This window comes from Phaseolus vulgaris, chromosome 3 (genome assembly GCF_000499845.2).
Source record: "Phaseolus vulgaris cultivar G19833 chromosome 3, P. vulgaris v2.0, whole genome shotgun sequence".
In the NCBI taxonomy this organism is placed as follows: domain Eukaryota; kingdom Viridiplantae; phylum Streptophyta; class Magnoliopsida; order Fabales; family Fabaceae; genus Phaseolus; species Phaseolus vulgaris.
In genome coordinates this window covers 25,151,624-25,175,071 of record NC_023757.2, presented here as the reverse complement: position 1 = coordinate 25,175,071, position 23,448 = coordinate 25,151,624, and the positions used below count along the sequence as shown (strand labels likewise).

The following is a 23,448-nucleotide window of genomic DNA, read 5'->3' as shown; positions in this document are numbered from 1 at the left end:
CTTCTTCTAGCAAGGCTAGATCTTTTTAGCTCAAGCTAAAATTTGGCCGAGAGCATCATATTTTTCTAACTTAAGCTAGGTCATTTTAGCTTAGACTAGAATTTGGCTGAGAGCAACAAATTTTTCTAGCTCAGGCTAGATCATTTTAGCTCAGGCTAGAATTTGGCCGAGAGCAACAACTTTTTCTAGCTCAAGCTAGGTCATTTTAGCTCAGGCTAAACTTATAGAACAAAATTTCTTTATTTATTTTTTGCATATTTAGCTTAGGGTATAAGAACCTAGCTTAAGCTAAAATTACTCTGCAATGAAATTTTCTTGAAAATTTTCATTTTGTCTTTGTCAATATTTTCAAATCTTTTTAAGCTTTCTTTCATCTATTCATTTCACCTAACATTTCAATCCAACATGACCATTACTCAATTCCCAAATTAAAGGACATCAAATATCAATCTGGTTTTAAAGACATCAAATATTAAAACATACTACTAAATCAAAAGAAAAATTAAAGACACACTTAAAAATAAAACACTCGATTGCTTCCCAACAAGCGCTCGTTTAACATCATATAGCTTGACGCCTGATTAACGTCATTAAAGGTTCAACAACAATCACATCCACTCTGAAACACTCATTCTGATCGTTTGAATATTTCATTTCTTCAAAAACATTAAAGCTTACTTCTTCATCTTGAATACAAACCTTCAATCTTCCTTTGTCTACATTAATTATAACTTTGGCAGTTTTCATGAATGACCTTCCCAATATTAAAGGTACTTCAACATTTTCTTCAATATCCATAACAACAAAATCTATTGGGAATAGAAATTTATCCACCTTTACCAACAAAACTTCAACTATTCCGTGTGGATATTTGATTGATCTATCAGCCAACTGCAAAGTCATTCTTGTTGTCTCACTTCTACATCTCCAATTTTCTTCAGCATTGATAAAGGCATCAAATTAATACTAGCTCCAAGATCCAATAATGCCTTTTCAATAGTGAGATTTCCTATGGTATCTGGCAAAGTGAAACTTCCAGGATCTTTGGATTTTTGTGGTAATGATTTTTTAATCATAGTACTACATCCAACTTCTAATTCAACTATTTCATGGTCATTGAAATTTCTTTTCTTTGTCAATAATTCCTTCATGAATTTAGCATATGTAGGCATCTGCTCTAAAGCTTCAACAAACGAAATGTTAATTTGCAATCTTTTGAGAATATCCATAAATCTTGTAAATTGTCTTTCTTTGCATTTGTTTGTAGGAGCATGTGAATAAGATACATCTTTTATAGGAACACTCCTATTTTGTTTTTCATTTTTTTGATTTTTTTTCTATTTTTTATCTAACATCTACAACCTCTTCCTTATTCCTTGTTTCTCCTTCCTCACACTCAATTTGTTCTTTTTCAATCTCTCTCTTTTTTAAAACCTCCTCCTCAACAACTAAGTTTTCCCCAATTCCTTTTCCTATAACTTTCCCATTTCTGGTAGTGATAGACATGCAATGCTCCTTTGGATTGGTTTGTGTATTGGCTGAAAATTGACTTCCTTGATTATCAGCTAATTGTTTAGCCAGCTGCCCCTTGTCTCTAAATTCCTTATTGATGCTTCAGTATTTTTCTGATTGGATAGAGAGGCTTACATGAACTTCTCAAAAGTATCCTCCAATTTTGATGTTCTCTCATGAATGGAAGGATAATGTGGTTGTTGTTGATAAGGAGCTTGCATGTTAGATGATCCAGCTTCTGGCTTCCATCCAAAACCTTGATTTGGATTATTCCTCCTCCCTTGAGCCATGTTATTTGGATAGTTAGATGAAAAGCCACCTTGCCTTCCATGATTATTCATATACTGAACCTCTTCCTCAGATGGATTTTGATAAGAGCATTGGCCATTAAGATGATCTCCCCCACAAAAATCACTCTTCAAAGCTTGATTCTGAATTGAAGAAGAATTTAATGCATGTAACTGTGAGGCAGTTTTGACATTTGCTTGGTTAATGCCTCAATTTGCTGAGTCAAAATTTTATTATGTGTTAAAATTGCATATGAAGTATTAAGATCCAACACCCTTTTCTTTTGCACTGTATGTCTATCGTGTTGAGCTTGGTAATCTATTGCGGCTAAGACATCAATGATTCTTGTAGCTTGCTTTGCATCAACAATCATCATTGTACCTCCTACTGCAGCATCCAAGATCATTTTAGTATCAGGCATCAAACCATTGTGGAACATGTTCAAATGAGAAATATCCTCAAAGCCATGATAAGGACATCTTCTTAACATCACTTTAAAACATTCCAAACTTCGCAAAAAGGTTCATCTGGCCCTTGCCTGAATGTGGTGATATCAGACTTAGCCTTGATATATCGAAAAAGTGGGAAGAATCTATGTAGGAATTTCTCTTTTACATCATTCCAACTACTTAAACTCTGGTTTGGATGCGAGTGAGAAAGGAAATAGACGCAGATAAGTAGATTCAATATCATTTTCCTCAAAGCCCATGGTCCCAACCAACTCATAGAATGTGGATAAATGAGTATAAGGGTCTTCATGATCCATTCCAGTGAATTGATGAGTACTGATTAAGCTAAGAAAAGTTGGCTTCATTTCTAATGATTTGGTGACAAAAGGTATGGCTATGCTGGAGAAATGCCTTTGTCCTTGTTGCATAGCATAGTCTCCTAATGTCCTTCTAGGTGGATTTTGTCTATTATCAGCCATTTGTAACTCTGTTTGATTGTGTGAGTTGAAAATGTTGGAAGATTCTCCTTTTGCTTGTCCTTGCTTATTCTTTTCTTTTCTCTTCTTGCTCTGATTTCTTCTAGCTGTCTTCTCAATTTCTGGTTCAAATTCCAATTGATCTTTAGGAATTTGTCCTTTTAATAACATATATCTAAGACAACTCAAGCCAGGATTAGCATAGGACAAAAGAATAAGATCTAAACAATTATCTATTCACAAAGAAAACAAAATATTCACAATACTCAATAAGTTATACTTAAGAAATTCTTAAAAGAACTTGTTCCCCAGCAACGGCGCCAAAAACTTGTTGATTTATTCCAACAAGTATACCGAATCAACTGTAATATAGTATTATTTAAAGTGCGAATGTCGAACCCACAGAGAACAATTCTAATTAAGAAGTTCTTATATAAAACTCATTAAGCATAAAAATTAACTTTGAAAACCTTTTCATAACCAAATTAACACTTTTACCATAAATAACTCAAAGTTTAAGATGTGATTCAATAAGGAACGAAACTAACTTATCAAATATAGATAAAAATACTTGGGATTGAATTGCGTCTATCTTAATCATCTGTATTTTTGAATAATTCAAAATATAATACTCAAAACTACTTATTCTTGATGCTTAATTTAAAGTCATTCACCTTAATTCCTCACAGATGAAATTCATAAGATGATTTATTCCTTAGATATATAACAAATCTGTTAGAGAAGATGGCTTTAAACTAGAGGGGGTGAATTGTTTAAAGGGGTTTTCGCAAACTTTTCAAAACTAGAATGAATTTATTTCAGAAATCAATTGATTCAGCAATTCAGTTAGCCAAAACAGCAAGAAAAATCTGTAGTACTAGAAAAAACAATCGGTTGTTTCTTCGAAACAATCGGTTGTTTATACCAGCAAACAAAAAACAAACTGAAATTAAAGAGTTAGAGATAGAGAGATTGTACACAGTTGTTTATACTGGTTCACTCCAAACTAGAGCTACATCCAGTCCTCTCAGAAACCCTGAGGATATCCACTAAGCAATCACCACTTGATCACTTACACCACAACCAAGAGAATGACCTTGAACACCTTCAAGAAACACACTCTCCTTGGCCAACACTAAGATTGCTGATCTTGACCACCTCAAGAACACACAGCCAATCTCAGCAAAACACACAAACGAATTGTTCGGCAGTTTTACAAAGATTACACTTGTTACAGATGAATATCTGAAATCAATACAAGTAGAATCCTATTCCAGCACCTTGATCAATCTCTAAACTCTTAAGCAATCTCAGAACTCTTTGAAAAACTCTTAGTGAAAAACTTTGTCTCAAGATTCTTATTTCTTAAAAAACAGTTTTTCTGAAATTATACAAAGATATAGTTTGTTATCAAATCTTAACAAACTCTTAATTGCATTTAAAATAGATTGGTCAAAGCATTTAATGACTGAAGCGTATTTAGTTAAAGCATTTAAAACTCAGTCAAAGAAAATAGTTTTTCTGTTATGGTTCCAAAACAAACAATCAGTTGTTTCCTCGAATCAATCGGTTGTTTTGGTACTTAACAGTTTTCACCATTCAAAAACAGTTTTCAAACTTTCTCAAAACACCTAAGTGTAAACAATCGGTTGTTTCGACAAAACAATCGGTTGTTTCAACTTAGTTTGAAAAACAGTTTACTTTGATAAAGATTGAGATGCTAATTGCTTGAGATTTAATCTAAGGGTGGATTACAACATTAAACTACCCCAGAACAAAGCTTAAACCAGCACAGCAACATCAAGCAAAGCAGAGGCTTCAACATCCTTCAAAGGATTTGGATTCTTCAAAACATTGAACACCACTTGGTTCAACAAAATCATCCAACTTTATGAACAAAATTATGAATGCAATTAATAACTTGAAATTTATTCCTAGCATTACAAGTTATCAAGTATTTTTGTCTATTTTAGATCCTTTAAGATACTTTCCAGTTAAATTTAAGGATCAAAATTAAGACTCAATTGATCAGATAGAATCAAGCAATAAACATGAAACGAAAATACCAAGAACAATTAGAAAAGAGAAGATTATATATATATCACCAAGAATACATTTGATCATAATAGATTACATTCAATTCCAAGTTAGAAAGCACTTAACCACTCATGATAGCTCCTCCAAACTTCATTCTTGATCTGATTTGCATATGAAGGGCTTATCTGAGTAGATTTTTCTCCTAAGAACAGAGGTTTTCTTCTCTTTCTCTCACTAACTTCTCTCTAAAATCCTCACTTCTTTTCCACTGCCCCTGTTTTATCTTTGTTCCAGAATTTATTTAATAAATTTTAGCTCAAGCGAGCCAATCTATCTTAGGCTAGATCATTCGATGTTGTTTTAGCTTGGGCGAGCAATTCTAGCCTGAGCTAGAGTAGTACTGCAACATTAACATTAACTTAATCTGGATAATTTTAGCATGAGCTAATTCTTCTAGCTTGAGCGAGACTTCCTTTATTATTTTTCTTCTTTACTCCTTCTTGTGATCCAATTAAGTGTTTGCTTTCTTTCTTTTAATGCTTCATATTCATTTGAAGTTTACACAAGAATTGGGATTAAATTTTTTCATTTGTTTCCTAGTTCAAAATATATAATTGGATTCAATAATTCTCATATTAGAGTAATTTTCTTACATTCAGCAACAATTGAGTTCCAAAGTGTTCAATTTTCTCAATTATAAAAACTACACATTTGCACTTATCAATAGTGCAATTATAAAAACTACACATTATAATTAATTTTTGGAAAAGAGATATATCAAAATATTAATATATGAAAATAAGAAAATATTGGTAAACAACATCCCAAAATTAAGGTTATTTTATAAATACACATTAAATAAATTAGTAAGGTTTAGGGTTCCATCCTAAAGTTTGGATCATATGATCTGGTTAGATTTCTAATTTGTGATTTTAAGAATTTCGAAAATAAATAGTCACGTCATCAAATCCCTCATAGGCTCATATTTCAATCAGTAAAAGGGTTATTTGTGCATATAAAACATCTTTACTTTTACAATTCTGAATATATAAAATCTTAAAGAATCAAACATTGTGTTTTAAGGTTTTGAGATTATGTCAACATGACGCGAGAGTGATCATGTACATTTTTCCCATGATTTGTTGCTAAAACCATTTAAAGAAAAATATTAGATGGCACGTGAATTGTTTGGTCACTGATATTCTTCCTCGAGTGGATGTGTATCGTGTTCACGAGGATTGAAGATAAGAAGTTATGTATTTGGGTCCTACCCTGTGTAATCACTGACAAAGGAAGATACTAGAAATGACAATAATTGAAGAAAAAAAACAGTGCAAACGTAAGGAATAAGCATTTATATCTTCTCCATTTTATTCCCATACGTCAACTGTTTGTAATGGAGAAAAGCACTTATAAACCTCTTCCAAGAACAAAAACAAATACTTGTGATGGAGAAGTTGACCCTTATATACTAACAAACAATAGAAAAAGATCACAAGTCCAACTTCAACTAGAAAAACAAAATTGTGAAAACCTCAAAACAACATAAGAAACACCAACTTTGCCACTGAAGTAAATTAAGGTCTCATCAGGAGATGCATACTACAAATGCATTATTCATTACATGATTGTCATAGTTATTATTGTTGTTATTATTATTATTAAATGTTCAAATGAGTGTAGCAAATAAATCAATTACGAGGAAAACGCACAACAATTCGTTGCTGAATGAGGCTCCTGCATGAAGGACAATCTTGCATACCCTGCTTCTCATGGAGCTCATTACATGTTGTGCAAACAACTTGATGAGCACATGGGAGGAATACAACAGACATCTCCTCCGAAAGGCACATCACACATTCCCTTTCTCGTTTCACGCCACCTGTTGCCGAGTGGTCCATGACTAGTTCAGAGATGAAAGAAGCAGTGCCATTTTTCATGTACAAACATTTGCTGGCATAGCTTCCATCAATTCCCATTCTCAGTGCTGCAATTTTTGAAGAGTCTGTCTTCAGTCTTAGTTCGGAAATTTCCTTTTCAAGTTTTTGGATGTCATCTTTGTGCCTTTGTAGATTCCTTTCTGCTTTTATTTTGATCATATCCTCCTTGGAATTTCCTGATTCCTCGATTTCTTCTATTTCCTTTCTTATAGAACTAGCCTGTCGGAGAAGCTCTCCTCTTTCCTTTTCTTCTTGCTGCCGTCTACCCTGTGATATTTCCCCTTAAAATGAGAACACTAACATGTCTCATTTAGCACCTAAATAGATACAAGCGTTTTTGGAATCTCACAAGTGGCACATGATGCGTTATGTGTACCAATTTCATTTGTTCTACATTGGAATCAATTGATCATGATATCATATGCATAGAAATGGACAACAAATACTGGTGTCAAGAACATTCCAATTCATTTATTTTTATTCTGAGAATAATATGGGAGTGAAGACCAACAATCGCCGCAGTCAAAACAGCTTATCAGACTACTTAGCCCAGAAAAACTCTAAATTGAAATCAGAAGAAGACCAAAACTTTACCTAGAGTCACATTCTGACACAACAGAATAGCACTGATCCTTGCAAACAACACAAGTAATGAAAAAAAGTTTATTTGTTTTTATTGTAGCAATAAAATAAGGGTGGATGAGCTTAGAAACTTTGCATCACTAACCGCCCACTAATCATAACTTTTTATTTGACAAGATCATAGAATACACCATGAGATAAAACTACTTCCGGAGCCATACTATATTGGTATAGATATAAAGTGAATGGTTAGAAGATATAAAGAAGCATATGAAAGAAGTTTGAATAAGTTTAAAATAACAAACCTCAACTTGCTCATGTTGCATTCGAGCTTGTTCCAATTCCTGCAGCAACTGTGTCAATTTTCGTTTTTCAATCATTAGCTCTTCCTGAAACAAGAATTTCTGCTTTTCCCATGACTGAAACTTCAGTTGTGTCTTCTTTTCTCTCCTTGATACCTCTTGACAGCTTGCAGCAGTTTCTATAGCACGTAGCTTAGCAGCCTCCATCTCTTTCCTCAATGCAACCTTCTCCATCTCAAGCTTCCGGATAGTGGCATTAGCTCGCTCAACCTGCCCACTAACTTTACACAAGGCATTTTCCATCTCAGAAAGCTTCTTTAAGGTATTTTCCTCGAGAGATTGTTTCTCTTTCTTAAGACGTTCAACTTCCTCTTTCTCTTGCCTTAGTGTCTGAAGTTCAGCCTTTTCTTTACTCAGACGGCGAGTAGCTTGCATAACCTTCTGATTTACCCACTCTGTCCATTCTTGAAGCTGATTTTGCAGCTCTCGAACCCTTGGAACCAATTTCAAAATCATTTCATTCTTTCCATCTTGAGGCATCCACTTGTTCGGGAACTTATAGTACGGCATTCCCATATAACTACTATTAGGTGCCTTATTATTGCTGCCATCGGGTTCTGTAGAAGGCTTGATTTTTGAAGACAGCGATAAAGAAAGATCGGTATTGGTAGCTGATAATGAAACTGGACAACAAAATGCGGGTATAGTATTTGCTGCATGAATTGCATATGAAGTATTGGTCGATCTAGAAACACCATCAGAAGAATCCGGGTTGAATGCAGTGGGCGTAGGAGTTCCAGCATTACTTAAGAAATTAGCATTAATATTATCTTTAGTTATATTAATTTCCATTGCCTTACTTATCTGTAAGGATGCATCCTTTAAATTTATGGTAGATGATTCTGACGTAGGTTTAAGTTTTGTATCCAAGATTAAACCACCTAAGCCATTCAGCTTCCCTCCTCTTGAAGACCCTTTTGACCCACAAGAACGATGACTTTTTTCTACATGAAATGACTTGTGTCGAAGTATGTAGTCCCTCCTGGTGCTACCAGAATGGACCTTTCTAATTGTTCCGTACTTCTCTTCCATCTGGGAGGATTGAAATGTTCTAACAGCGCTGAATATAGTGCAATCAGATTCACAATTGGCGCCTTCATCCTTTGAGGTTCCACCAATAATTTGAGAATCCGTGTTGCTCAAGCCAGGAAAACCAGTTACAAAGGGTTTATGAGAACCTGTAGGAATTGATTTACTAGGACCTAGAAGACTCAATTCAGGGACTTTAGTTTCTGATTTTGATTGTGATTCTGCTAGGCTAGATGAAACGCCATTAGCAGTATTGTCGCAACCTAAACTACTTAAAGGGTCACAATCCATTGCACAAGCATGTGATACATTCATGTCACAGATTAACAAACGCCACATTGCATCCCCAATACTGAAGAATGGCCTAACCTCTCGAAGAACACAAACCAATTCAACCAAGACATACTTCCCAAGTTGTACTAAATCTTCAAAATAGTGCTCTCGCGACATATAAATCTCTTGGCGATTTCTAATAAATGCTAGAGTATTATCAACAATATTAGACACAGTGTCTTTACATCCATAACAGATGCCAGGTCTTAAGATGGCCTTCGTAGCAACTTCTTCATTGTAGCCACATGCTACAATTTTTTTTATCGAACTCTTGAAAATGGTGTCCAAATTACTCAACACAAGTTCTTCCAGCTGGGCTTCTGTGAGATCGCTCCAATCTGCATCCCTAATTTCATTTGTCTCAAGTTCTTCCTTAGATTGACTAGGCCCGACCTCAGATGTTCCATGATTGTATAATCCAAGGCCGAGCTTCAGTCCATCTGAATGATCTTGGCTAACACCACACAGGTCACAAGGAGTGGCTTGACCATGATTAGGGGTTATTTTAAACTTCTCAGCACAGAATTCATAACTGCGGCACTCGAGTTGAGGTGCGAGAATGATCTTATTTGGCTCCCCTAAAGGTGTATCAGCCCTGAATTTTCTCTTGTTCCTACTTCCTTTCTGTTGGCAAGAAACTGAAGGAGACATTTGAGTGCTACAACTGCCAACCAATGAGATATTTAGTTGCAATCTAAAATAAAAAGAAAAAGAGAAGAAGAACACACGTGTTAAGTTTCATTCAGCGTCAATTCAAAAAAACGTCCATGATTTACTTATTCCAAAATCAAGTTCCGTGAATTAGAAAGGAAAAATGCGCATATGAGAATAACATTGACGAGGAAAATTCATAGAAGAGTGCAAACATTGTTCTCCTAAAAGAATAAAATTTGCAATGAGAAACACTGTATTACATGACATTGTATATTAAGATCGCAGAAACTCTGAATCTTAGTATAGCAAAATTCCATATTAAACTTCCTCATTGATCCAAATAAAGGAGGAAAATGAATGAATAATTGAATCAACTACGCACAAACATATATCCAGTAATCTCAGCAAAAGGAGCACCTCCGGTTGAGAAAATAAGAAATTGAAAACACCCAAATGAATTGCAATGCATATGAATACTCAAAAAACACATCCATGAATAACAAAGTAATGAAAACAAAACATTTAAAATATTGTAATAATAGCAAACGAAGGCAGTGATGCGAAAAGATCCGCAACATGAGACTCGTAAATCAGTATTAGATGATCGATACGTACCGGATTGGAGCAATTTTTCCAAAAAAACATGGTACGATCGATCTTTCAAAATCAAAGAATGAGAGAGGAGAAAATTCACACCTTTTTTATCCTTCTGTTTTTTCTCCTTAATTTATTTGTTTCTTTATTTTTGTGCAGATGTACAGGCCTTAGAACCTCCAGGCTTTAAACATTCTATTCAACGTCTCTCTCTTGCTCGCGAAAAAATAATTAATTAATTAATTAATAGTATAATTTTGGAGTGGACCTATTTCTAATTCTCATCTACCCATCCACCCTAAACCTATCTTATCTTTTATGCATTATTATTATTATTATTATTATTATTTTAATTCTTATCTCATATATGACTATAATTGTGCTTGTATTTGACAGATGAAAAGGTAAATGGAATATAAGGGTGCGTTTCAGATGTGTGCTTCTTCAATATTTTGCAGAAACGAGCTAAGAGAATAATAGCATTTTGTATGCAGATGGTTAGCATCCATGAATTTGATGTAGTATAGCACAGTCCTTCAAAACCTAAATTATGACTCTTATCTCACACATTCCCTTAAAAGGCCAATAATACTTTTATCTTCCATTTCGCATTTCAACACAAATAGAGAAACGAACCAATTGTTGTTAAATTAGCCAAATAAAAAAAATTACATTTTGTGGAAAGTTAAGTCTCCAAATCTAGAAATTAAGCAGAGATCATTTTATTTCTTTTTCCTAGTATACATACATTACACAGATTTATTTTTTCTTTTTAAAAAAATATTGAATATTTCAATATTGTCTCATAATTTTTTACATTCTTTTTTTTTCCTTCTCGTCTGTTATTTTTTGGATTTTGAGATTTTAAGTTCTTATACAAACTTAAAAAAAAAAGATACCAAGGTAAAAGAAAGACTTGTTAAAATTCACTTGATCAGTAGATCATTATTGTCATAATACAGTATGAAATCATATATTTTCTAAATGGATCTTGATTAGAATTCTCTAGAAAGTAATAAAATCTAGTGTAATTTAATAATTAATAACGTACATTTTCCTAAACAATTATGATTAACGGGTATAAATAAGAATGTTTATTATAAATTAATAATAAAATTATAAGATGTGAAATTCGCGATGTAATACTTATATTTAAAAAAATATCAAAGTTTTCAATATTTTGAGAAGTGATTAATATAATTAAAAATAAGTTAAAGATTTCCTACAAATGCATATATTTCTAACGTAAAAATATCCTCCTCATTTTAAGGGTTGTTCCGTTGTAAGTTGTTGTAGGCTGATTTAATCGTCTAAGTAATCTCCATATAATCATATCATTCTTATTCTCTTAAGTAGAAATAACTGTAAATCGTTATTTTAAGTGCATCATTAAATATATATATATATATATATATATATATATATATATATATATATATATATATTTAGTTTGAGAGTATTTACCTTTGTAAATATATCTACTTTCCATTTAAATACTTTTTTGTATAAAAAAAAATCACATAGTAAGTATGAGAGTTTATAGATTAAATTATAAGAGAAAAGAAATAATTAACTATATTTGTATAAGGTAAATTAAAGGTAAATCAAACTCTTTTACGTTTCATTGGGATCAAGGAGAATACTGATGCAGAGGAAGGAAGAGTGCGAACTACTTCAATTGGATTAGGGTGAATGCTGGGAAAGTGCACCTGAAAGCTTTTCCTTTCTCGCATGCAGAGATTACCCAATAAAGATACGTAGGTTTCATAACCCAATAAAGATACGTAGGTTTCATAAAGTTACACAAATGGCCCTCTACTTTTTGTCTAAGCATGCACAAGCATTATGTTTATTATTGTGGATAATTAATTATCTATTTATCAACATCGATTTTACTCTATTTTTTCCATAGTTGATTATCTGAAGTTTTGTTATGAATTTATAATCGATTATATTTTGATACGATAATTTATTATATCAATTGTTCTTGTCGAAATGAGGTCGATTGGAATTGATTGGAATCCGGGTGAGCTCCGAGTGATTTCCTTTCAAACTCTAGTGTTTTAGCTATGATGAGAGGACTTCACCTCTAGAAAATAATTTGATGTTCAAGTATGTAAGAGCATAAAATTATATGTATGTAGTGAATATAATGCTAAGATTTTGAGTTGAGAGTAATCTTTGTAAGTGGTTATGTTTTTATAAGCCTTCATGGGCTTGAATCTTTGATCCTGGTTTTTCCAGGTTTTAAAGCGGCATATTACAGTATCTTTTCATAAAATCTGAATATCATGTGTATAAATCGAAGTATTATGTGGTTTAATAAGGGAAATAGTGCAAGTAAATTTGAGCATTTATGTAATATTATCATGGATATTACACAGAGCATTTATGAAATATTATAAGGATACTGCATAAGTGAATTAGAGCATTTAAAAAGGTCGAGATATTATGTATTTAAAACGCATTAACTATGTTTTCACAAGATTGTTTATTTATGATATTATTTTAAAAAGATCAACAAATTGGGTTTAGGTCCACTTTATTGAGTCCCATGATGGTACAGAGCCCTTCATCCTTGAGCCAAGCGCAGCCAAAAGGCTTATGACCGAGATGTTGATCCTACAGGTTGGTTCCCCAAGAACGTAGATTCATCCTTCTGAGGTGTAAATCTAATCGGTTAGATGTTGATTTTAACGCGGCTCGTGGTATGGTTGTGGCTTTGGTGACGAAACTCGGTTAACGTTCAAGAACACCAGCGTTGGCGTAAGGTTCTTCAGCTTTGGACCGAGTAGGGAAGGTGAAGAGGGTTGGTTGGACCCGAGCTACCAAAATGGAGAAGATCGTCATACTCAGCTACTAGAATGGAGAAGGTCGGTGTGCTCGGCTTGGACCTCGAGCTACCAGAATGGAGAAGGTCGGCGTGCTTGGCTTGGACCTCGAGCTACGGATGACATGACTCTTCTTGGCAACAATGTGTGCTACCAACGTCACAGTTAAGCAGAGTTGTTCAAACTTGGTCTGATGAAGGAACGTGATGGGGTTCATTTCCGAGAACATCAACCATCAAGTCTGGTCGGTCGGTCAGATACCGATACATCATGACTCTTCTCAGCAATAACAACATCACGATTAAGTAGAGTTTTTCGAACTTGGGTCGATGAAGGGGCGTGAAGGGGCTTATTACGAGGTTTTCGTACACGCAGGTTTGTCTTCCAAGAAATGTTGTTTCCGAAAAGACGTGAGTCAAAGGGAAAATAAATGGTTTTTTACATGTGTTAACCATTTAGAGGGTGGCGATTGCACTTGCTCTGCGCGGTTCTCTTTAACCCACGCCTCCTTCACTTCCCGATTCACTTTCCCCAGAATATATTTACCTTCCGTTTGTGCATTTCTCCCCACCATTTGGATTTCCTGTGGTTTTGTTGGTCTTCTCCTAGGTACGTTCTAGATCTCTGCCCTTTACTAAGTCTATTACTACTTCTTAAAGCTTTTTCCTGCTTTGGCATTTGGTTTTCTCACGCACCTCCCTCTAGACCCATAACTTATTACATTCTTTTGAGGTTTGCGGTTTGTTGTGCCTCTTTGGTGCTTGTTTTTCATTTAGGAAGTTCTTTTTTTCCTGCTGGGTTTACATTTGCCTTGGTTAGAAATGGATTATGCTGCCTTGTTTCCCTGGGCCAAAGTATAATTGTTGAAAGAGGCTTCTGGTTATTCGTCGTTGCTGCGACTTTAGGAGTTTCGTGAGTTTCGTGGGCTTAGCAAAGGTGACCAAGGTATGGTTAAAGCCGAGGTTTGCATTGAGGGTGAACCTATGTGTAATGATGAGTCAGGTGATCCTTCTGGCCCCTTTTGCTTTGTATATGATACGTGTTTTATGAAGCTAGTTTTACGTCTTCCTTTTGATTTGTTTGAGAAGGAGGTTCTGACCGAAATGAATGTGTGTCCGACCCAACTGCGTCCGAACAGTTGGGCTTTTCTTCGTATTTTTTTTTATCCTGTGCGATATTCTCGACATCGTGCCGACTTTAAATGTGTTTTTTTATTTCTTTGAACTCAAAACTTCTTATAGGAAGTTGTGGGCTACCTTAAATAGTTTTAGTGGTAGGAGACTCTTCACCTTATTCAAGTCTTCCTATAAAAACTTCAAAGGTCATTTCATTAAGATATGCCCTTCTTCTAAAGATCCAACCATGCTGGAGGGATTCCCCCTGTATAGGGCTCCCATTCCGAGGTTTCAAACAACTTGCCAGATGGAGGACTTGAATCCTTAGGAAAGAGGTGCTTGTGACTTCCTTGAAAACCTGGGTGTGGTCTTTGAAACTTCAAAGATCTTGAAGCGCAAACACCTTTATTCTGAATTAGAAACCTATGTTGGTATAACTCTGACCTCTTGAGGCTGACCATCCTTCGTGTTTGCCCTTTAAATAATGTGTAATGTTCTTTTCTTTTTTCAGAAAAATAGATGTATTCAATTGTCCAAAATTGAGTTGAATCGTTGGCTGAAGGAGATGATGGCACCCAAATCCTCCCTTGTTGTTGGGTCGGTCGGTGCGGACATTGTGTAGTTGGACTCAGAGGCATCCGAGTAGACAACCTCAGATATTTAAATCAAAAGGAGCAGACCCACTCATACTCGGACGTCTAAGCTCCCGACATTGAGTCGATTGCAGTGGACAACTGGGGTCTAGGATCGGTCTCGGGCGCGGCGGCGAGCTTCTGGAATCCCAACTTTGACATAGCGAACCATAACCGACTGCATAACATGTTGGAATCCGACGTGACTCGCCTTCAAGATATGGAGGCGGACTCCTTGTGTGGCGATACCGAAAAACTTCTTGGGCGGGTCAACCCCTTGGTTAGTCTAGCCAAGATGAAGACCGATAAATACGTTGTCAAACTGATGCGTCGCATCGGGGAACTCCAAGGTGAGATCAAATTATCCTTATATTTTAATGGATAAAAATAAGAATATTTATTATAAATTGATAACAAAAATTACAAGATGTTAAATTGGTGATGTAATATTTATATTTAAAAAATTATTAAAGTTTTCAATGTTTTTGAAAAATGATTAATATAAGTAAAAATATATTAAATGTTTCCTACAATTGATGCATATATTTCTAAAGTAAAAATTGTCCTCCTCACTTCAAGAGTTGTTCGGTCTAATTATAGTGCACCCACTGACCAAGCTCAACCCTCTAGAAGGATGACTTGGAGCATGGTCCAAGATTCAAGGCTAGGTCAGGATCCACCTCTAGCCAATGCTTCAGAACCCAGTCTTCCCCAGAGGATCATAAGGAGTAGAGCCCAAGCCTTGGGAGCTGAGCATAAGCTAGTTTCTTTATTTTTAATTTCAGTAGAGTAAGATTCTTTTAGCATAATAGGGAGTGCACTTATCATTTTAGCTTGTGCCTAGCCCTTTAGGAAGGAAGGTTGCCTTATCTTCTAGAAGACCTAGCCAAATGAGCGGTTTTAACCTTTCTACCCTTGCTCAACTTGCCCATCAAGGCACCTTTTCCTATAAATCAAGGCACTTGACAAAGGTACTTTCAATTTTATCTGGCTCTTATCTTGAGTGAGTGATATCTCAAGTGGCAGCTCTTCCACCACTCGTCCTGGAGTTCATCTGCTCCAAGTGGCGTGACATCTTCCATTCCATAAGTTTCCTATGTCTCTTCATATTTTCCCTTTTTAACTCCTTTTGCTTCCTTTTTGCACCATCTTCATCTCATCTTCATTCTCCACCTCTAGCCAATGCTTCAGAACCCAGTCTTCCCCAGAGGATCATAAGGAGTAGAGCCCAAGCCTTGGGAGCTGAGCATAAGCTAGTTTCTTTATTTTTAATTTCAGTAGAGTAAGATTCTTTTAGCATAATAGGGAGTGCACTTATCATTTTAGCTTGTGCCTAGCCCTTTAGGAAGGAAGGTTGCCTTATCTTCTAGAAGACCTAGCCAAATGAGCGGTTTTAACCTTTCTACCCTTGCTCAACTTGCCCATCAAGGCACCTTTTCCTATAAATCAAGGCACTTGACAAAGGTACTTTCAATTTTATCTGGCTCTTATCTTGAGTGAGTGATATCTCAAGTGGCAGCTCTTCCACCACTCGTCCTGGAGTTCATCTGCTCCAAGTGGCGTGACATCTTCCATTCCATAAGTTTCCTATGTCTCTTCATATTTTCCCTTTTTAACTCCTTTTGCTTCCTTTTTGCACCATCTTCATCTCATCTTCATTCTCCACCTCTAGCCAATGCTTCAGAACCCAGTCTTCCCCAGAGGATCATAAGGAGTAGAGCCCAAGCCTTGGGAGGTGAGCATAAGCTAGTTTCTTTATTTTTAATTTCAGTAGAGTAAGATTCTTTTAGCATAATAGGGAGTGCACTTATCATTTTAGCTTGTGCCTAGCCCTTTAGGAAGGAAGGTTGCCTTACCTTCTAGAAGACCTAGCCAAAGGAGCGGTTTTAACCTTTCTACCCTTGCTCAACTTGCCCATCAAGGCACCTTTTCCTATAAATCAAGGCACTTGACAAAGGTACTTTCAGTTTTATCTGGCTCTTATCTTGAGTGAGTGATATCTCAAGTGGCAGCTCTTCCACCACTCATCCTGGAGTTCATATGCTCCAAGTGGCGTGACATCTTCCATTCCATAAGTTTCCTATGTCTCTTCATATTTTCCCTTTTTAACTCCTTTTGCTTCCTTTTTGCACCATCTTCATCTCATCTTCATTCTCCACCTCTAGCCAATGCTTCAGAACCCAGTCTTCCCCAGAGGATCATAAGGAGTAGAGCCCAAGCCTTGGGAGTTGAGCATAAGCTAGTTTCTTTATTTTTAATTTCAGTAGAGTAAGATTCTTTTAGCATAATAGGGAGTGCACTTATCATTTTAGCTTGTGCCTAGCCCTTTAGGAAGGAAGGTTGCCTTACCTTCTAGAAGACCTAGCCAAAGGAGCGGTTTTAACCTTTCTACCCTTGCTCAACTTGCCCATCAAGGCACCTTTTCCTATAAATCAAGGCACTTGACAAAGGTACTTTCAGTTTTATCTGGCTCTTATCTTGAGTGAGTGATATCTCAAGTGGCAGCTCTTCCACCACTCATCCTGGAGTTCATATGCTCCAAGTGGCGTGACATCTTCCATTCCATAAGTTTCCTATGTCTCTTCATCTTTTCCCTTTTTAACTCCTTTTGCTTCCTTTTTGCACCATCTTCATCTCATCTTCATTCTATTATCTTCTTTTAATTTCAGTCCATATCTTGTCATCTTCTTCTTGTTATCTTTTAATTTCCGCCCTCTTTACATCATCCACACACACCATATATATGTATTTTTCTCTTTGCCCTTCTGAAGTGAACCTTCAAACTTACTTAACCACTTGGTTAAGTTCTTGTCCAGTGAGAATCTTCTTATGGTTCTCATATTTAATTTGCTAAATCCAAAATCATAAACAAAAGTGAAACCTTAAAAATGTGCAATCTAAAATCAACTCACATTACAAGAGAAAAGAAATAATTAATTATATTTGTATAAGGTAAATTATAGGTAAATCAAACTCTTTTATTATCCTCTGTTTTGATCAAGGAGAATATTGGTGTAGACGAAGGAAGAGCGCGAATCTACTTCATTTGGATTAGGGTGAATACTGGGAAAGGTGAGCGCGGAAAGGCGTTGATGCACATGAAAGTTCTTCCTTTTCACATGCAAAAACATTACCCAATAAAGATACAAATAAGTAGGATTCATAAAGTTACACAAATGCCCTTATGCTTTTTGTCTCAGCATGCACTTGCAGTGTGTTCATATTATAGTGGATAATCGATTATTCATTTATCAACATCGGTTTTACTCTGTTTTTTCAACCATAATTGATTATCCTTATATTTTGACTTGATAATCGATGATGTCAATCTTATACGCGTTCCATAATCGATTATCCTTATGTTTAAGTTGATAATCAATTATGTCAATCTTTGTACGCATATTATCCTTATATTTTTAGTTGATAATCTATTATGTCAATTTTTGTACGCTTCCCATAATCTGTTATCCTTATATTTTGAGTTGATAATGGATTATGTCAATCTTTGTATGCGTCCAATAATCAATTATCATTATATTGAATTGATAATCGATTATGTCAATCTTTGTATGCATCCATAATTGATGGCCCTTATGTTTTTACTTGATAATTGATTTGATTATGTCAATCTTTAATTGTGTCTGATGATCGATTATCCTATTGTGAGTTGATAATCAATTATGTCAATCTTTGTACGTGTCCCATAATTGATTATGAATATTTATGATGAATAAATAATGCAAATTTGGTATGATATGATTTTGTGTATTTTTTTTTTTGAAGATTCCAAACTCATTAGTTTTGAAATATTTTCAATTTTTTTAGATTATGTAATTTTAATGTATTTAAAATTATTTTTCAAACATATTTTACAATTTTCAATATTAAAATTTAATTTATAACTGAAATAATTATTTTTGTGATAATTTTTCATGTTCCGACAATGTTAAATAACTTATATTTCTTCTAAAAAAAAGTATTAAATGATGTACAAAATTTTAATTAGCTAAAATCTAAACACAAATATCTCTTATTTTATTTTTCAATTATTTTCAAATACAATAATACATTTTTAACATTTTAAAAAAATTAAAATTTTTTCACACTCATCACATCACTCATAAACTTTAATAAATTTTTCCCACGGAGAAGTGTAGTAACATATATTTTAATATAGTTTTAAATACTTTTTATTGTTTATTAAAATTTACAAAAAAAATCTTATTTCTTATTTAATAAATTTCATACTGGGAAACTTTTAATCAATAATATATAACTCTTCTTACCATTTCTTTTATTAAATACTGAAAAAGGAGACGATCAATCAAAGCAAAATAATTTGATATTTGGATTTAATTGACTTTGATTTATAAAGTTGGTAGAAAAATTAAAATTGATTATAAAAATTACTTTGCACTATTTTTTTCATTGTGTACACTATAAAGCTTTTTTTGTTATTATCTATGATAAAATGACTAAAAATTCAATTCATTTTGGTTTGAAGTGAAATAAATTGAAGTGAATTTAAAACCAAAATGATTAGCTAGTAAGAAAAACTTCTCAAAAAATTCAATCCAATACACTGGGTGATAATTCCATAATGAGAATTTGGTTGCCAGTTATTTCACATTTTTCATCTCGTTTAACAAAGTCCTAACAGATGAAACAAAGTTTTATCAGTCATGAATTTAAACGTGTTTCAGTCATGAATTTGTTAATATGAAATTAATTTGGAAAACTATCATATCAATCAATAATCCAGACATGTTCGTGATACACACAAATTGGATACAACATCTACAGGATAATGAGGGCAATGCACTTATATTAGTGGTATCTGGCTCTGCCTCGCAAGTTGACCAGTGACCATCTCACGAGTTTCTCCCATATTCAATGCAAATGATAGTCACAACTCAAAATCCAATCTCCTTGCATACCTTCCTTTTATTTCAGTTCGTTATTGATTCCCTTCAAAAGATAATATCTGTAGAGGATGTGGAATGGCATCACAGGAAGGTGAGCAAAAGTGTTCTCTCTGAGGTGTTTCTGAATGGCTATACCAACATGAAATTTGAAGATTTTTACATTCTGAACAAATTCCTTTTGCTGCCAAGATAACGCCACCTCAAACCTAGTAAGTTGGCAGCCTTGAGCAGTCCAAAATGTAGTGACCAGTAAATGTACAAGAGTAATGCAAAATGCTCAGGAAGTTGGAACATGCAAATGTACCACTTGCGAGAAACTGCAAAGAGACATGGTGAAGCTTCTGTAAAGTCTCTCTCTCTTCAATTACTATAAAGCAAAAAGGGTGGAGAGAAGTAATTATATAGATCATGATGATATAAATGATTGACATGAAACAAATCAGCAATGTTCTTGGGATTGACATCATACTCAATCAATTGGTTTTGGACATGCTGGAGAGTGAACCTCTATGGCTGGGCTCATCACTGAAGCCGCAGGCTGACCAGAGAAACTGGTTCCGAGAGAAGGATGAACATCAGATTCATGGGCAGCAGGTATCTCAGGAGTTCCTGTCCTGGAACTCATTACAGCGCCTTCATTGATCTCATCTGATCCAACTCCAAATGTACCTGACTACAATATTGGTCTAATAGTTAGATAAAGAAGTTGTTCAAAAAAGATAACTTTATTCCAATAGTATGGTGTGAATTAAATCTATTTAAAACTGATCCCGCCATTTGTATTGAGAAATTGTTTTTATTGTCATGGGATAAGACGATCATATAATACTACAAATTTAAAACCTTTAAACAAACTAAAAAGAAAAAGCAAATGAAACCAAAGGAATATATAGAATCCATACATTAGAGAGACCTTTGATCTGAACAATGATAATTGTTATATCATCTGTTCTGTTCTCAAGTTCCAACCATAGTTTATATGACTTTTCTGCAATAGCCGCACAAGCATCACGAGGATCCATATAGCTTGCTGCCTACACCATAAATAAATCACAGATTTTTCAGAAAGGGGAATCCTAGAAAGTCACAATTTTACCTATGGAATTACACTGGGGAATAAACATTGAAATCATAGTCTATGGCGGTGCGGCAGATCAGGAATAATCGGCATCAAGCAGCGCAAAAAATTAGAAGTTTCTCTGCAGAACGACTAACTTATTACAAGGATTGTGTAAACTCTAGGGATGCAAAAGAACTATTCCCAATAAGCATCTTTTTACAGTGAACCAGTGGGTACTGTTGCTGTTGTTGTAGTATAATTACGAAAGCTAATACATAATGATAAGGGGGCAGACCTAAGTAAAACATGCCAAGTAGGGATGCTTAAGCAATACGTGTACACCACTCCCATAAGATCAGCAACTTATGAGGTTACGGCCAGTAATTTTTCTTATGCTTTCCATTCCAATTATATTAACATTACCAATACCACATACCTATGTACCATAAGCGACAAACAGACCTTACACACAACAAAAAAAACATAAATTGTTTCCATATTTCAAGTCAAAATCTTTAATTGCAACTTGTATAACCTTTAACAGCTAACATTAGTATTTCCAATAACAGAAGTGGATCAATCATTAAACTAAGTTAAATTAAATCATATTCGATCAATTTGCTCAACCTGTGAAAACATTTTCACACATTATGAAAGCAAGACGGAGAAAGGTTGCAAGTCATACCATATCAATAACAGTTTGGCTTGTCAGGAATTCAAAAATGCCATCACTTGCCACAACAAAGAAAAGATGATCAGGTGTAAGCCGAAAAGTTTTCACCTCAGGAGTAGCAGTGACACCAATTGTCTCTGCTAAACTATCGCCTATGCTCCTTGTAAAAGCAGTTCCAGGATACATCCCATTAGGAACCCACAATCTGGGAGGATCACCACCCCGACTCTCTTCATCACCCCAATTCTGGATATCTGGATCCTTAAGCCCTTCCACCTGATCAACACTCAACACCCTTGCCCCACAAAGCTTCACTCTCTCATATTCATCTTTCCGAAACGGCGTCTGATCAGAGGACAAGTCCTCCGCAACAACGCGGTTCCCATCCTTAACAGCCATCACCGCTCTCGAATCACCAACATTAGCAACAAAAAGGGTGTCACCAATAACAAGCACCGTTATCGCGGTGGTGCCACTCATAGAATCATCAATCTCACTACTACTACGTAATTCAAGGTTCGTTGCCAAGAATGCAGAATTGTAACCTTGGACAGGGTCCTCCAACAATGCAGGGTCATTTACCAACTTCTCTACCAGCCTATCCTTCACGAAATTTGAACACTGGCTACCAAATTGACCGTGCCCATCATAGACACCAAAGAAATGGACACTGGGGTCACCTTGGAGTTCTGTACTAATGCAAAAACTATCTTGGTTTTCTTTATCAGGTGAGTCAGGGTAGTACCCCCGCTGAGTGAGAAAAGTGTATTCCAAATTGAAGTTGTGAGAAGGAACAGTAGCACGCTTCAGTGATCTCTGTGAAAGTACGTTTTTCATGTGCCCACGAATGAAGGCAGTTTCTCGGTAATCCTTAGAACCATCATCTGATGAAGAATTCTCACCACAGCAACACTTGCCATGGACACAACCCATGTTTCGAAGAGAGGCTATGCTATTGGAAACAACACCTGAAACAGAAAACACTCCCTGAAGCAGTGCACAAATAGAATGTTTGGGAAGGAAGCACAGTGCTAGATGCTTCTGGAATTCCCCCACATTATGATAAACAGGTTTAGAGAATGGTCCAAAACCCTAGATACATAGTTTAGGATAACGAGCAGGGAATTGAATTGTGCGATTTGGGTGAAGAAAAGGGGTCATGTGGGTGGATTTGAATTGAAAAGGGTGAGAAAAGGAGAACCCTAGAGGAACCCCAGGAAGAAGGAAAAGACAGAGAGGATTTATTTAGGCATTTTAGAGGCAGAATGCGTGATGGGGTTGCCGAAAAGGAGGAAAAGAATTGTGCTTTTCGTCTGGTTGGGTGCAGAGAAGGGAGAAACCCTGACGCAAAAGGAAGAGTTGAAAAGAGAAGTTCAGAAAAAGAGATTTGGAATGAAGGGGACAGAAGAGAAGTGGGGAAGAGGATTGAATTGAGATTCTCTGCTTATTCTGATTCTAATTCTAATTCTAATTCTAATTCTAATTCTAATTCTATTTCTAATCCTAATCCTAATGCTAATCCTAATACGAAATTATAATCCTAATCCAATAATCTATGGATGCATGTGCTGATTTGGTTATCTGCACGAGTGCCCCAATCATCCTTCACAATCCCCTTCTCTCTGCGTATACAAACACTCCTCTCCCAACCATCTTTGCAATCAATTTATCTATTTATTACCTAACTTTCCATTACATGTTTTACAAACCAATTTTTCTTCTCAAAATCATGTTACTTTATCAATATATTAGATTAAATAATTAGTAAAAATAAAAGATAAAAATAGTTAATGATTAAAAAATAAAAAACTTCATATTTCAAAATAAATTTTAGCAAATATTTTCATAATTACTTAATATATTAAAAAATAAATATTCTTTTACAGATGATTGTTGTATTTTAACATATATTTATAAATTAATTTTGATAACTATTATAAATAGAGTGGTTATGGG

The 23,448-nt window shown here is 35.0% G+C and overlaps 2 protein-coding genes across 10 annotated transcripts; both read right to left on the bottom strand.

The window, feature by feature from the left end:
• Window positions 1-6,304: 6,304 nt before the first annotated feature.
• LOC137806924 (putative E3 ubiquitin-protein ligase RF298) lies at window positions 6,305-10,495 on the bottom strand. Of its 2 annotated transcripts, none has more exons than XM_068607316.1 (3): window positions 10,359-10,495; window positions 7,590-9,672; window positions 6,305-6,969 (listed from the first exon to the last, which is right to left on the bottom strand). In XM_068607316.1, the coding sequence occupies exons 2-3, from the start codon at window positions 9,657-9,659 to the stop codon at window positions 6,454-6,456; spliced, it is 2,586 nt and encodes an 861-aa protein (XP_068463417.1). In that variant the 5' UTR covers window positions 9,660-9,672; window positions 10,359-10,495; the 3' UTR covers window positions 6,305-6,453. The 2 variants fall into 2 exon arrangements, with proteins under 2 accessions (XP_068463417.1, XP_068463418.1); XM_068607317.1 differs by having other exon boundaries at window positions 10,278-10,428.
• A 9,036-nt stretch (window positions 10,496-19,531) lies between these two features.
• On the bottom strand, window positions 19,532-23,178 carry LOC137806922 (probable protein phosphatase 2C 35). 8 transcript variants are annotated; one of them, XR_011080450.1, is made up of 4 exons: window positions 21,505-23,139; window positions 20,662-20,793; window positions 20,229-20,428; window positions 19,532-20,126 (listed from the first exon to the last, which is right to left on the bottom strand). XR_011080450.1 is itself a non-coding variant. In XM_068607311.1 (4 exons), exons 1-3 carry the CDS (start codon window positions 22,423-22,425, stop codon window positions 20,229-20,231), a joined length of 1,257 nt encoding a protein of 418 aa, XP_068463412.1. In that variant the 5' UTR covers window positions 22,426-23,178; the 3' UTR covers window positions 19,532-20,076. The 8 variants fall into 8 exon arrangements, 6 of the variants coding, with proteins under 6 accessions (XP_068463412.1, XP_068463411.1, XP_068463413.1 ...); XR_011080451.1 differs by having other exon boundaries at window positions 19,532-20,076; XM_068607311.1 differs by having other exon boundaries at window positions 19,532-20,076; window positions 20,229-20,432; window positions 21,505-23,178.
• Between the last annotated feature and the right edge of the window lie 270 nt (window positions 23,179-23,448).